Source organism: Agelaius phoeniceus, chromosome 1 (genome assembly GCF_051311805.1).
Source record: "Agelaius phoeniceus isolate bAgePho1 chromosome 1, bAgePho1.hap1, whole genome shotgun sequence".
In the NCBI taxonomy this organism is placed as follows: domain Eukaryota; kingdom Metazoa; phylum Chordata; class Aves; order Passeriformes; family Icteridae; genus Agelaius; species Agelaius phoeniceus.
The window spans coordinates 54,773,686-54,787,084 of record NC_135265.1 but is presented as its reverse complement, the minus strand read 5'-3'; the positions used below and the strand labels follow the sequence as shown (position 1 = coordinate 54,787,084).

At 35.8% G+C, this 13,399-nt stretch overlaps 1 protein-coding gene across 3 annotated transcripts in view; it reads left to right on the top strand.

The window, feature by feature from the left end:
• The window catches only part of SUGCT (succinyl-CoA:glutarate-CoA transferase), a 313,980-nt gene that overhangs the window by 34,689 nt on the left and 265,892 nt on the right, over nt 1-13,399 (top strand). For all 3 annotated transcript variants that reach the window (XM_054639787.2, XM_077179191.1, XM_077179180.1), the window contains 2 exons: nt 4,060-4,151; nt 11,291-11,434. In XM_054639787.2, the coding sequence (XP_054495762.2) occupies nt 4,060-4,151; nt 11,291-11,434 (236 nt within the window). The remainder of the gene's footprint in view (nt 1-4,059; nt 4,152-11,290; nt 11,435-13,399) is intronic.

Genomic DNA, 13,399 nt, shown 5'->3' with positions numbered 1-13,399 from the left:
GAGCTCCTGGAGTGGGTCCATTGGAGGTCAATGGAGAGGAATAAGGGACTGGAACATATCCCTAAAAAGGACAGGCTGCTGGAACTGGGCCTTTTCAGCCTCAAGAGAGATGACTGAGAAGGGATTTCATCAATGTCCCTAAGCACCTCAATGGAGGGTGCCAAGAGGATGAAGCCAGGCTCTTGATGGTGCCAAGCAAAAGGACACGAGGCAACGGGAAGAAGTTGATACACAGGAAGTTCCCCCTGAATATGAGGAGTGAGTTCTTTCCTGTGCTGGTGACCAAGCACTGGAAAAAATTGCCCAGGAAGAGTGTTGAGTCTCCTTCACTGCAGATACTCAAAAACCATCTTAACACCATCCTGTGCCATGTGCTCTGAGAAGACCCTGCTTGAGCAGGGAGGTTGGACCAGATGACCCATTGTGGTCCCTTCAAACCCCAACCATTCTGTGATTCTGTGTGATTCTCTGTTTCTGGCAATTTCAAAAGCTTGCTATGCAGATTAAATAATGCTTGACAATGACAATTTTTAGGAAGGACTTGGAGATCTAACTGGGGGTTATTGTCTTGTACTTGGTTTGATTGTGAAACTGCGCATTTTGCCGTAGAGAACACCGGCTCATACTGCAATGATTTTGAATTCTAGACACATGAGGATGTGACAGGTATCAGAAGAAATCATATCTTCCTACTACAAGGTATAGAATGTAGATTTGGGGAGTTGAATAGGGGTTTAGTGTGGTGCAACTTTCTTTTGCTATTTGCAGATTCTGCTTTACAAAAATCTAAAGCTTTATGTGAGATTTAGAATCTAGCCAGCTGCCTGACAAGCTGAAATGATTTAGAAAACATTGAGTTTTGTTAAATTAAAATTTAAATTCTATTGTCTGTCTGAAATCTATTACCCAAAATAAAAATACCTACATTGGACTTAGGGATCTAAAATAAATTCTTTTCCTAGTAGAGACTATTTAAATATTGACTGTAGCTTACAGTGATAAGCTCCACTAAAGGGGAGCAGGAGTGTGATCAGCTGCCTTATCTTACCTTCTGAGACCGTCACAGTTAAACCTATTCTCTCTGTATTCAACTGGGATTATCTCTTTACCGTAAAGTATTTTTCACTGTATCTAAACTTTAAACGACTAACTACATTTTATTTAACAGAAGCTTATATTTAGGTTTGAGGGTGTAATTGCAAATCTGCTTTTCACACTTAATTAAGTATGAGAGAACACAGGGTATTTGGACAAACATAAACTTTAGGTGGCATTTATATCTTTAGGGAGTTATTTTATATTTTTGTATATCTATGTACACATGTATATGTACAAATGTATGTATGTGTATATATTACAGTTACTTTAAAATCTGTGTACCAGGCTGAATATTTTTGAATGTAATTTTGGACTCTTCTTCAAGCTTTTTGTGTTTGTGTTCCTAGTTATTTCTAAAACATCTGCACTGGGTTGATCCATTGACCATGAAAATAATGTTCAGCCTTTGATTTTTGTCTGGATAAAGAGATCTTTCATTTTTAGCAATAGCTATTTCTCACTTAAGTCTACTTTTTCCTCTGGGAATCTTGTATATCCATAGTTCCTGGGGTGAAACATTTCCAATGACAACAGATTTTGTCCTCACACTAGCTTTGTCCACTCAGAATTCAGATCAAAAGTAGAATTATGTATTTTTTTCTTTTTAATCTATTGTGATGTGTGAAGACTAATTAAACACTCCATACAAGTTCTAATCTTAACCAGAACATCATTAAATAATACCTTTTATTTTGAAACCTGGATGTTACAAAGTGTGAAAAGGAGTTTAAAAATTTTATTTGTGAAACTGCTCTAGAAAAATGCAGATCTTGTTGCCTGTCACCTTTCCTGAATTTAGTGTTTGAGGGATGGATGTTTGTCCTTACCAAAGGAGCATTGCAAAGTGTTGTATAGTTGTTCTGTCTACATACTAAATGTTTAATTTTCAGATGTTTGCTGTTTATGAAAACATTTGTGTGAGTAGATGTGTTGAGATGTCTTTTCTTTGTTAGTAATTGAGGCCAGTACGTAGTTTCTCACTTACTTCAATATGCTTTTCACTATTCAATTAAAGTTGTTTTGAGTACTTTTTTTTATTGAGCAAGATTTTGTTTTTGAAGTGGCCCCACACACTTAACTGGTTTTAATTCTACAGTTCATTCCAATGAGATATTGGTATATGCCTAGTTAGAGCTCTTTGGAACATTTTTGGGTGGATCCAGTATATTTTATTTGCTAGTCCTCTTACATTTAAAGACATTGTTCTTTGCTGTAAACTTTAAGAATGTAAATATGAAAGGAAATACCATCAGTTCTCTTTGGGATCTCAAAGTCGGCTGCTGTCAGATTTCAAATAAAACTGGTTAAACTGGTAGATTTTTTCTTCTCTCTTGTGAGTAGTGACACAGATTTGACCATAAGAAAAGTGTTGATTTTTTTCTTGCAAAATATTTGTTTTGAAGCTACACTGATTAATCAGTGAATTGGCTGTAGTATTCTGATACTCGCTGTGACACTGAGTGTAGAAGTTGAGCTCCTCCACAGCTTTGCATGACATGGATTTCATGTCTCCAGAAAAAGATCAGGCAATTGAGATAGTTTGTAGTATAATGGAAAAATGTGTGTAGTAAGTGGATATTGTTTTGCTTAGTGTGATTTATCAATTGAAGTAAGAAGGTGCCTGAACTACAGTTTTCAGTCATCACAATCCTCTTGTAATATACATTAGGAGTAATTTATGAATTATGCACATAACAGTATCAGTCCAAGTGGATGAACTGAGGATGAACTCAATGAAAAATGATTTTTAGTTGTGTGCTTTTATTCACAAACCCAATGTTTAGACTGTCATGCCTACTGAATAGACTGTCTGAATATAGAGAAGATTTTCCCAGGCAAATTATGGAAAGGAATCTAGATGATTCAGGAATTTTTTACCTTGCAGTGTATGTTGATATAATGTAATTCTAATACTGTCCTCACAGGTAAGAATTAAACAGAAATGTTTTAAAACTAAAGTTAGATTAGGAATCTTGTCTTTGACAAATATCTTGTAACTGCTCCAAGGGATTTCTCTTAGAGATATCAGAAAAAGAAGCACTTAAATAGCTTTGAATGTGCTTCCTCTTAAATCTGCACTTAAATCTCATTATTGAGGGCTCTGCCACTATTAGAACTAATAGAAACCATCAATGAAATATGTTGCTCCTTCCCTGTTAACTTCTATCCTGTGTGATGGTGGTTACTGGTTACAGTGACCTCCTCAGCTGCTTGTACAAGACCTCCTCAATTGGAAGATTTTATGGTTGTTATTGGAAGAACATGATGACTATAGCAAAGAGAGGTAAGACAGCATCCTTCTGTCTACAGCTGTTTGTTTTAAGTTAATTATACATCTGAACAAAACTATATTTAGGTAGTTCAGTAAAAGTTCTCAGTATTTTGGACTTCATTGATGCCAACTCTTGGCAAACAGATTGTATGTACTTGCTAAGGCCTTGCCATCTTTTGTAAACAATGCTTGTTTTGAAGGTAACTCTGTTTAGATATGGAATAAAGTAACAGAAATGAGGAGGGAGCATTTAATGTGTCAAAACCATAGTGTCATGATTTTAGTGTTGCTTGAAGTATTTGAGGCATCCTTATGGCAGAGTGAAGATAACACAGGCAAGATGGGCCCTGTTGGACAGCAATTGTAGGCCTGTAGAGATACTGTAGATTCTCTGAAATAACATCTGAGTCCAACCTCAGCTGACACAGTGAATTACGAAGGAAATTTTATCCAGAAGGAATGAAACATAGCAGGGATACAAGTCTGTCTAGAATTAAGATCAAACGCATCCCCAACCCACAGAGGATAAATCCAAGTTTACTCTTACAAATGTGAAGGAATAAAGAGAATACAATAGTGTTCATTGGTTTTACAGGCTGGACAGCTTGTTAACAAAAGCTGAGGAGCAATAATAGCTTAAGTTCTACTTGTTCTTGATTGAATTACTAGTTGTTCTCTTTCTCTTTTAGGTTATGGTCAGACTGGTCCAGTGGTTCAAAGAGGTGGATATGACTCCATTGCTGCTGCTGTTTCTGGTCTCATGCATATCACAGGGCATGAGGTATAGTGCACAACTTACAAATTTCATAGAATCTTTGTGCCGTGTCCCAAAACTGGCTGCTGCATGGAACAAGTCAGCCTGCTGGTAACACATCTGTTATGCAAACCCTCCTGAGTCCAGCAAGAGGGAATCTAAGAAAATAATAGTACTTGTATACTTCAGCTATGTCACTCCAGGCTTGTAAAGAAAAATGCTCAAGAAACAGAAAGTTAAAGAAAAAAAGAAAAATCCTAAATCTCCAGTGAATAAATTGGCAATGTATGCTAACCTGTTAATGGTCACTTGTAGTCACTTCTAGAGCTGTAGTAGACACATTGTTGACAGCTGGATGATAGAACCGTATCTATGAGTGTGAAGTGTCACTGATGCTTGGATATTGATATTCCCTATGTAAAAATGGGAATTGTGAAGCTATCTAGATAAAATATCTGACAAAATAGATAAGATATCTGACAAAAGCTGGGTGTTTTTCAATCATTCTGCCTACAAACAGGCAGAAAGATGCCATGCATTTCTAGAAAAGCTTTATGTGCTACCTATTCCCACTGACATCCAAGATCTTTGTTAGCTGTGGCAGTGCAGGAAGCATATTATTAATTTAGTATCTGAATTCTAGACGTACAGAGAACATGTGTCTTCACCTCAGAAAAATGCTGGTCAAATAAACACTTAATTAAGCTGTCTTGAATCACCTACAGATGCAGGGAATGTGGTCCTCAAATGTCCCTTTTCAAGTGAGGTAGTGTTAGAAGTCTGTTCTATGCATTATAAATGCCAGATACTGTTCTAGTTTGGAGGTGCTCCTGGTACTCCGGAAGCAGTAGTGCAGATCTTGTGAGTACAATACTTGCATGTTCTAGATAAACAAGGAATTAATAAAGTTTCTGAACTAAGTGTCAGCTGTTCATGTTTGAGTATGTTGTTGAAAGCTAACCACATGATCTGGACACAACTCTATTGTAGGGTTGATATTCTGCCAATAGACTTGTTTTCTACTGAGAACAATGGCAAACATCAGAAGTTTGTACTTCTGGCAAGTATTGTTACCAGAGTTGTCCTTTTTATTAGGGAAAAAGCCAAAATTGAGCATTTTTTGACTGAGTAAGCTGAAACATCTTGTGCCTAGTTTCCTGAGGCTGTCTATTTCTGCTGTGTTACTGGTATGTACTCATAGGATGTTCCATCTCAGAACATGAGAAGACATGAAATTGAGTGCTGTCCTTACAGGCACTTCTCTTCAAATATATCATGTACATGTGCACTAAGCAATGACTGATCACAGTAACTGCAGTGTAAGTAAATTTAACATTGTGTCTGTAGAATGGAGGTTAATACTTCCAGTACAATGCCAGAAACTTCATGCACACCTCAAAATATACCAATCAAAATGGGAAGGGTATGCAAACTGTTAGAAAGGGGCAGATGTTGTTAGTACAACATGAATAAAGAAAGGTAGATAGAAAGATTGAAAAACACAGGACTTTTGTACTGCTTTTCAATAATATGTGAATGCCAGAACAAATAACTGTTATACTGAACAATTGTATATTATTCAGTATATTGAAAAGTTATATTATGAAAATAATAGTCCTCAGTGGTGTCATGAAGATAGATTTTATAAAAAGATTGTGTTAAGGTCTACACTGGAAAACCAGATGTTAGCATCACCTCACCAAGCTGTGAGGTAATGTAATTGTAGGAATCATTTAGCCACTGTCAGTAACAGCTTTGTCTGTTCACTGGGGGCTTCTAAGAGTTCATTCAAACTTAGTCACTCTTTTGCATGATGAAAATGAGCGTGCAAAAATTTGCTTGTTTTTCTTTATTTGAAGTTGTTTATGTGGCATTTCCTCAATTTCTCAAAACCATTTTTGGATGTATAGATGGACAGTATTGTTTCAAAGACTTAAGTAGTCAATGACTCCAAAAAAACAAATGTGCTTTTTGTTGTTGTAGTGAAAACTTATCCAAGTGGCTGTAAAATCATATGCTTGTTGGAAAGTAACTTCAAAATAGTGAGGTATTATTAATAGTAAAATCTTCCTTTTTTTTAAACATTTATGTTCATGTGACAGAATTGTGTTTAAAATTTCACAAAACTAAGTCTGAACGAAAGTAGAAAGCCTTGTTTCAGTCAACATGTAGAAAAGTGGCCAAAGAAAAAGAGGAAAAAAGAAAACATAATTTCATGCCTTTTTTTTTTTAATAAAGCTTAAATTATTTGTAGACTAGATAATGTGGAATTAGTGTGCTAAAACTAATAAGTTCATTTGAATGGGTACACTAGGGTCTGATTTTTTTTCTAGAATAAAATAGAAAATGCCACTCTTATAAACTGGAAATGAAAAAAAAAGGAAAAGTTATAACAGATGGTGTTGGTTTTGTATTTAGTTGCAGTAGCTATAGATAATCAGTATAACATCGTCAGTGCAAGAGTGCTCTTTGGAAACATCCCTTTGGTAAACAAACCATTGAATGCTCTTGCAGGATGGTCTTAGAAGCATCAGCTGATGTAGCACACAAATTGAATGAATCTGAGCAAGCAGTAAAAAAGCATCCACATACATGACTGAGGTGTTGAATGTTGAGGTATACATATTTACATCGATGTATAAATATTTACAGTTCCTTAGAAAGAATTTAATAATAGGGTACTAAAATTTTGTCCAGTATCTGACACATACAAAAATGTATAATCCAATAGCAGTATATATTCCTGCCTATAAAAAAAAATAAAAACGAACAGCTTGCACTTTTTTTGTTTATCTTTTTTTTCCTGGCATCACTTAATGGTAATAACTTTGAAATGCTTCTGAGTGATATTCTGAACCTTGAAATCAAGCTATAACTTCTGCAACATTGCAAAAATATTGGGACAAACAACTGCATTTGTGCTAGTCTTGTTTTTGCACAGTAAAATAGTGTCTTTAAATCATGGTTTTGTATACAGTAACCTGCAAGCTCTTACACATGTACTTGATTACTTGTGTATTAGAAGTTATCACACCTGTGAAATTTGAAATTCTAATTGAAATTTCTATGACTCATCAAAACAATAACTTGAAATTAATTAAATAAGGTCCAATTTGGTTACAAATCCCCTTCCATCTCCTAGTGGATTATTACATCAATTACTTCAATACTTGAAGTACCTTTATAGTGGTGTATTCTTTTTTGAGGAAAAAACATTTTTGTTTTACTGAATATGAGACAGCATTTAATCTGCAATCCAGAGATGCCATTCATTCTTCAGTTTAGTACCAAACAAAGTGTTACAAAAGAGTACACATGGTATATATAGCTGAGAGCTGTTGAAAAATACAACCATTGCTGGTTCATATTAGCTTCAGCAATTATTTCACATCTGTAAAACTACTGGACTTAAAATGCTTTTCTTAAACATGTAATTTCAAACCAATTTTCATTTTAAATGGATGATTTTTGTATTACTGATGTAAGTTTGGGAAGGGAAATGATGTCAAAGGGCAAAAAAAACCACCTCAGGAAAGGAAGCCTCTAAAACATGTTGTGGCTATGTCTGGCTGAGAATATGTCGACAAATTGTAAGGAATTTAGCAAACAGCAAAAATTAGGAATAAAAATGTAAACTATAAGATTGAGCAATCGCAAAGCACAGTGATTTAAAAACAAAAGGTCTGCTTAACTGGTATGAATCTTTATCCTTTCAAATGAGGAAAGGGCAATTCCTGATGTTGCACCTAATTTAGACTTCAAGCCAGCCCTTGAGGCTGGATGGCAGCTTTGTTTGCTTAAGACACATTCTCCCTGGCTAGTGCTACATTTGCTCTTCCTACCAGAACAATGAAATCCTTTTTGTCTGGCAGGGTGGTGGTGTTTGTCACTTTTGAAATAACTTGCTTGAATAAAAGATACTGTATAGATCCTTACTTTGCCCAGGTAAATGGTATAATGTTAGCTATACAAAGTACTGTTGTGCTAGCAGAAGCTCTGTCCAAAGGAAGGTTATTTCTCTGTGTGTTTAGCCTTATCCTTCATATAAAGCAGCTTCACATCCCTTGTTCTGCAGGATAGTGATAAAGCCTGAATGAATCCATTCCACAGTACTTACACCTGTGTGTCCTGCCACAAAAGACTGGTTTATGGCACAGGAGCTGATTGAAGCTGATTAAATGGTGAGACATGGCAGCTCATCATGAGTCTTGGTAGGAAGACCAAGGATGGCTAGAAATTGTGTGGACTGGTTCAGAATTATAGGTTATGGAGTGTTAGGATAAAATAAAGCCAACATGTTAAAAATAACATAGCAATGTAGTGCTAATAGTTTGTAGGAATGTTCTCTAAGGGGAAATTGTGAAAGTATTTTTAGAAATAAAGGTGAACTTTTTACTGAGGCAAAGGAAGTGTTTGCTTTTAAACATTAGATAGTTTAGTACTTGATGAGGAAGGTTCTGGAGTTAATTTATAACAACCTATTAAAATAATCCCAATTTTTTAATCTTCAAAAGGTAGTGTTCTCCTTAAAAGGTGAAATTAATGACACTCTGAAAACAGCGGGCAGTGTTTTCAAACTAAGAATGTTGCAGCACATCTGTTTGTAAACTCTAGTCTTTTTTGTTTCTTCTCAACCCAGTGAATGTAATGAAGTGCCAATAATAAAGAAAGAGCAATTTAAACAAGCTGATTACTTGCAGCAGATAATATGAGGGGTTTTTTTTGTTTTGGTTGGGTGTTTTTGTATGTGTGTGTTTCTTTTTGCTGTGTGGGTTTTTTTCTTTGATTGTTGGTTTTATTTTTTATTTTATTTCTTTGTGGTAGCTCTGAGGAGCATAAACCTTCTCATGGGCAAATTAGTTTTCTCAGTAGGCTTGTGCATATGAAAGTGAAGAATGAACTTTCCTGGTTTTCCCCAGAGTTGGGTACAATGAGAGTGGTAAATAGCTGGAACCTTTGAATTGTGTTTTCCATTGGGAAGCTGAAGTAGCTTAGTGTAGCATCTGGGGAAGGAAGAAATAAGAGATTATTCAAAACAGTACTACTTCCTAAAGCAGTGTTCACCTTAGTATTGTGTAGTTTATATATTATCCTATGGATATCTAGGCTATAGATAGTCACAGACTAATCCTTACTGCAGTTTGGATAAGAGTAACTAATTTTTTCCCAATTTTGCTATATTTTATACAGATTTTGTAATTTTTAGTCAATTTCATGACAAACAGTTATTATTTATCAATTGTAATGATTTTAAGTTGTCTTATGGTGGGCTTACTTGGGTGCCAGAACTCTGGAAGAGTCTCATTAGCTTTGCGCTGCTATTTTTCTTCACCGTTTGAAAACTTAAAAAAAACCCCAAACAAACAAGAAGTAAGACTTCAAAATAAGGAGCTGATGTGGTAATCTGATCATCTGACCTCAAACTTTTCATAGTAGGAAATGGAGAATATTTCAGAAGAAGCACTACAATAAAAGCCTAGCTGGGCTGAATTAGTAGTTCATTTTGCCATTGATTTCAGAGGGGACATATATCATGCCAATGATGTTACATGAAGATTCTTCCCTTGATGCTAGAAAAGGGATGACATACAGAAAAAGGATATTTGAACAAACAACTTTTCAGTGACTTCACTCAGAAGGTCATGAATTTGCATGTATTTGCATGTGTAATATTTACAAGTGTAAACAAAAATTTGTGTTTGTTTTCTTACTAGAAGCCTGGAGTGTGTATAGTGGAAAATACAAAACTGAACTTTCACTTGGGGAGGGACTGAAGATGAGATAAAAAAAGGGAATGAGAAGAATGAAGCAATATGGTTCTGTGTTTTAAACAGACAGGCAGCTGTGTCAGCATACTGTAGAAATTTTTTAGGCCTTTAGCTTCTGGACATAATAAAATTCAGTCTTCACTAGCTTCTCTTGTCTCTAACATTTTCTCTAACATTTTCATAGGATAATATATAAACTACTTTTCTTTTTGCATTGATGAGTTGAAGCATTATGTTATTAGGGACAAAAAGGCATAATAAATCCTTCATGATGTCAGTATGTGGCATCACAAAGTGGCGGTTTTGTGTACATGCTGCAAGAATACCTGGTTTTCAGTGGTAGTTTTTATACATCAGGTCACTCAAAGATACTAATTTCTTGCACTAGCTGCAACTGAGTGCAATCATCCAACCAATTCCTTATCTACCAAGTGTCTGGTTTAGAGACAAGTATGTCATGTGGGACGGTGTCAAATGCTTTGCACGGAACCAAGTAGGTGACATCAGTCACTCTTCCCAGACCTACTAATACTGCTGTAACCTTTCATAGAAGGCCACTATATTTGTCAGGCACAATTTGCTCATAGTGAAGCCATGTTGGCTGTCACAAATCATTGCTTATTTTCCATGTGCCTTAGAATAGTGTCCAGGAGAATCTGCTCCATAAGCCTGCTAGATAGGAAGAGGAGACTGGTGGGGCCATAGTCCCCTGCCTCTTCTTTTTTACCCTTTTAAAATATGGGGGTTATGTGTCCCTTTTGCCAGTCAGTGGGAACTTCCTAGGACTACCATGACTTCTCAAATATGATAGATAGTGTCTTAGCCATTCCCACTTCCAAATCCAGTTCTGCAGATGTATGTCATCAAGTCCAATGGGCTTATGCGCTTTCAGGTTCCCTAAATGGTCTTGAACCTGATCTTTTCCTACAGCACATGGTTCTATGTTGTTGTCTCTCCAACAGATATTGGGGTTGTTGAAGCCCCCCATGAGGACCGGGGCTTGTGAATGTGAGGCCACTGCGATCTGTCTGTCGAGGGCCCCATCCACTCTGTCTCCATGGATGGGTGTGCACAGCAGGATTATGTTAGCTGCAATTGCCCTCCCTGTGCTCTCAGTCAGCTCTTCTTCCACCCCCAGTGAAACTCCAGCTGGTCATTGACATAGATGGAAACACTGCCTCCTTGTCTCCTTTCCCTGTCTTTCCTAAAGAGCCTATATCCCTCCATTCCAACACTCCAGTCACAGGAGTCATCCCACCGTGTCCCTGTCATGCCAATAAGACCCCAGCCCTGCACAATTGTATTGTCTCTGCTTGTTTCCCTGCTTTTAATTTTTTCTTTGTTTATTGTTTTGTTTGTTTGTCTTGTTTCATTTTGGGGTGTTTTCTTTTTCTTTAGGATGGTGAGCCAGTTAGACCAGGAGTAGCGATGACAGACCTTGCTACTGGGTTGTATACATATGGAGCAATTATGGCTGGTTTACTTCAGAGGTATAAGACAGGAAAAGGACTACACATTGACTGCAATCTCCTGTCAACTCAGGTAGAGTTGTAAAAAAATTGCTTTTTGTTGTATAGATGTTTGAACCTAAGAATACCATTTGCATATAAATTAAAGTGCATTAGTTAGTATAACTAATGGCAACACTAATAATGATATTAGTGATCATTCTCTTAACTTGCCATTCTGGTAGTGACCATTTTATATGACATGGTTATTGTTACTACTGCACTAAGTTTGGTTTTCACTTTTTGCAAAGGACTGCCATGTTCTGTGAAAGCACAGGTTAATCAAGGTTTATGATATCACTGAGAATGCAACAGTTGTAAGTGAGTAATTGGAGACAGACAAGCTAAGTGGTGAAACCAATGTTGAAAGGAAGGCTTTGGCACTAGGTCACGTTACTTCTAGAGTGACTGAATAACTTGTACAAAATCATCCAGAATGTTAAAATATCACCCAAATTTCAAAGTAATGTAATCCAGGAGGTCTGCCTTTTGGCTCTGGGAGTTAAAAGAATGAAGTAAGGTTGAAGATGCAGCATTTTTCCTAGGCATTAAAGACAAAGTTGTTTTGTTCATGAAAGATATGGCATGTACTACACATAATAAGAACTTTAACTTTCTTCTTTGAATATTTGAACACCACTGGTGCAATGATTTATCATTTCTAAAAAGCAAGTGGCATTGATATGAGCTGCATATGATCAGATAATATGTTGTCTTGCTGATGTAGGTACTTGCTGGTACCAACTGAGCACATGGTACAGAGGAATTTTTGTTTTTGTTTTAAAATGTATGTCAAAATTGTATTTAGTCCTAATTAAAGAACCTACAGTGCTCCATTGTTTTCATCCTTATTTAATTGTATTTTTCTTCATGTTACAGCTGTCAGTACAGTTGAGAAATGACAGTGCCCATTGTGCTAAAAGTTGGCCCAGGTGTGAGCAAGAGGTTGAACACCTATATCATTGTATGGTTACAATGATTGAGACTAATGATTGAGTTTGCTCTACTTTTAGTGCCTACTGCTTTTGTCTGAATAACTATTGAAATCAGAAAGGAGGGGAAATCCTTGCTTAAATCAATAAAGAACTTCTCATTTATTTCGGAACAAATGTTTGTAAGAACTGAACTTAAATATACTTACATATATTTGCAAATGTTGTATCTGTATTGAAAAGATGTTTAGGGAAAAACAGTTCAGAAAAATATTTTAAATGTATATTAAATGCTTATTAAATATTTTGTAAATATATGGATATAGGGGGGGGTTTATGCTTAAGGTATTGTAGTGTTATATATTATGGCAGCTGCTCCTTGATCTTTTTAATTTCTAGTTTTATAAAAATACTTTTGATAATTTTTATTTATTTCCAGAGTAATTCTGGGAGGGGTGTGTGCATGTAATTCCTTGTTCCACTGGTTTTTAGCTTTTTTTTTTAATGAAGTCTTCTTGATTATTTTTCAATATTTTATCAAATGCTGAAAGCAAGAAGAGTTGAAGCAAGAAGGTGTTTCTAACTTCAACTCACTTATTTTGTTACCTTATTTGTCTTTTTAATATTTTTCCTTGATTAGTGTAGATTTGTCCATGCACAGAAATGTTCTTATATTGCAAAATTTCCACCTGAACTTCCACATCATCATCCTTTAGGCCACTCCTTTAGCATGCACAAGGAGGAGATTGAAGATCTGGATAGATGTTGGTGAACAAAGCATGTCACATGGTGTTTGTCTTCTACATGATTAGTTGAAGAAGTGCTAAATAGTCAAGGAAGAGCTTATTCTTTTTTTAGGGTTTTTTTAAACAGTAACCCCTTCTCTGCTCATTATCAAATTATAGTTATTTAAAAGTTATTAGAAATAATTTAGAAATAATTCTTTCTTTCTTTAGAAAGAAAGAAATAATTCCATAAATGCACACTCTCATTGAAAAAGAAATGTTTTCATTTACTTCAGTGTTGGGTAAATGAAATTCAAATAATTTGGTATATTGGAACAGAAT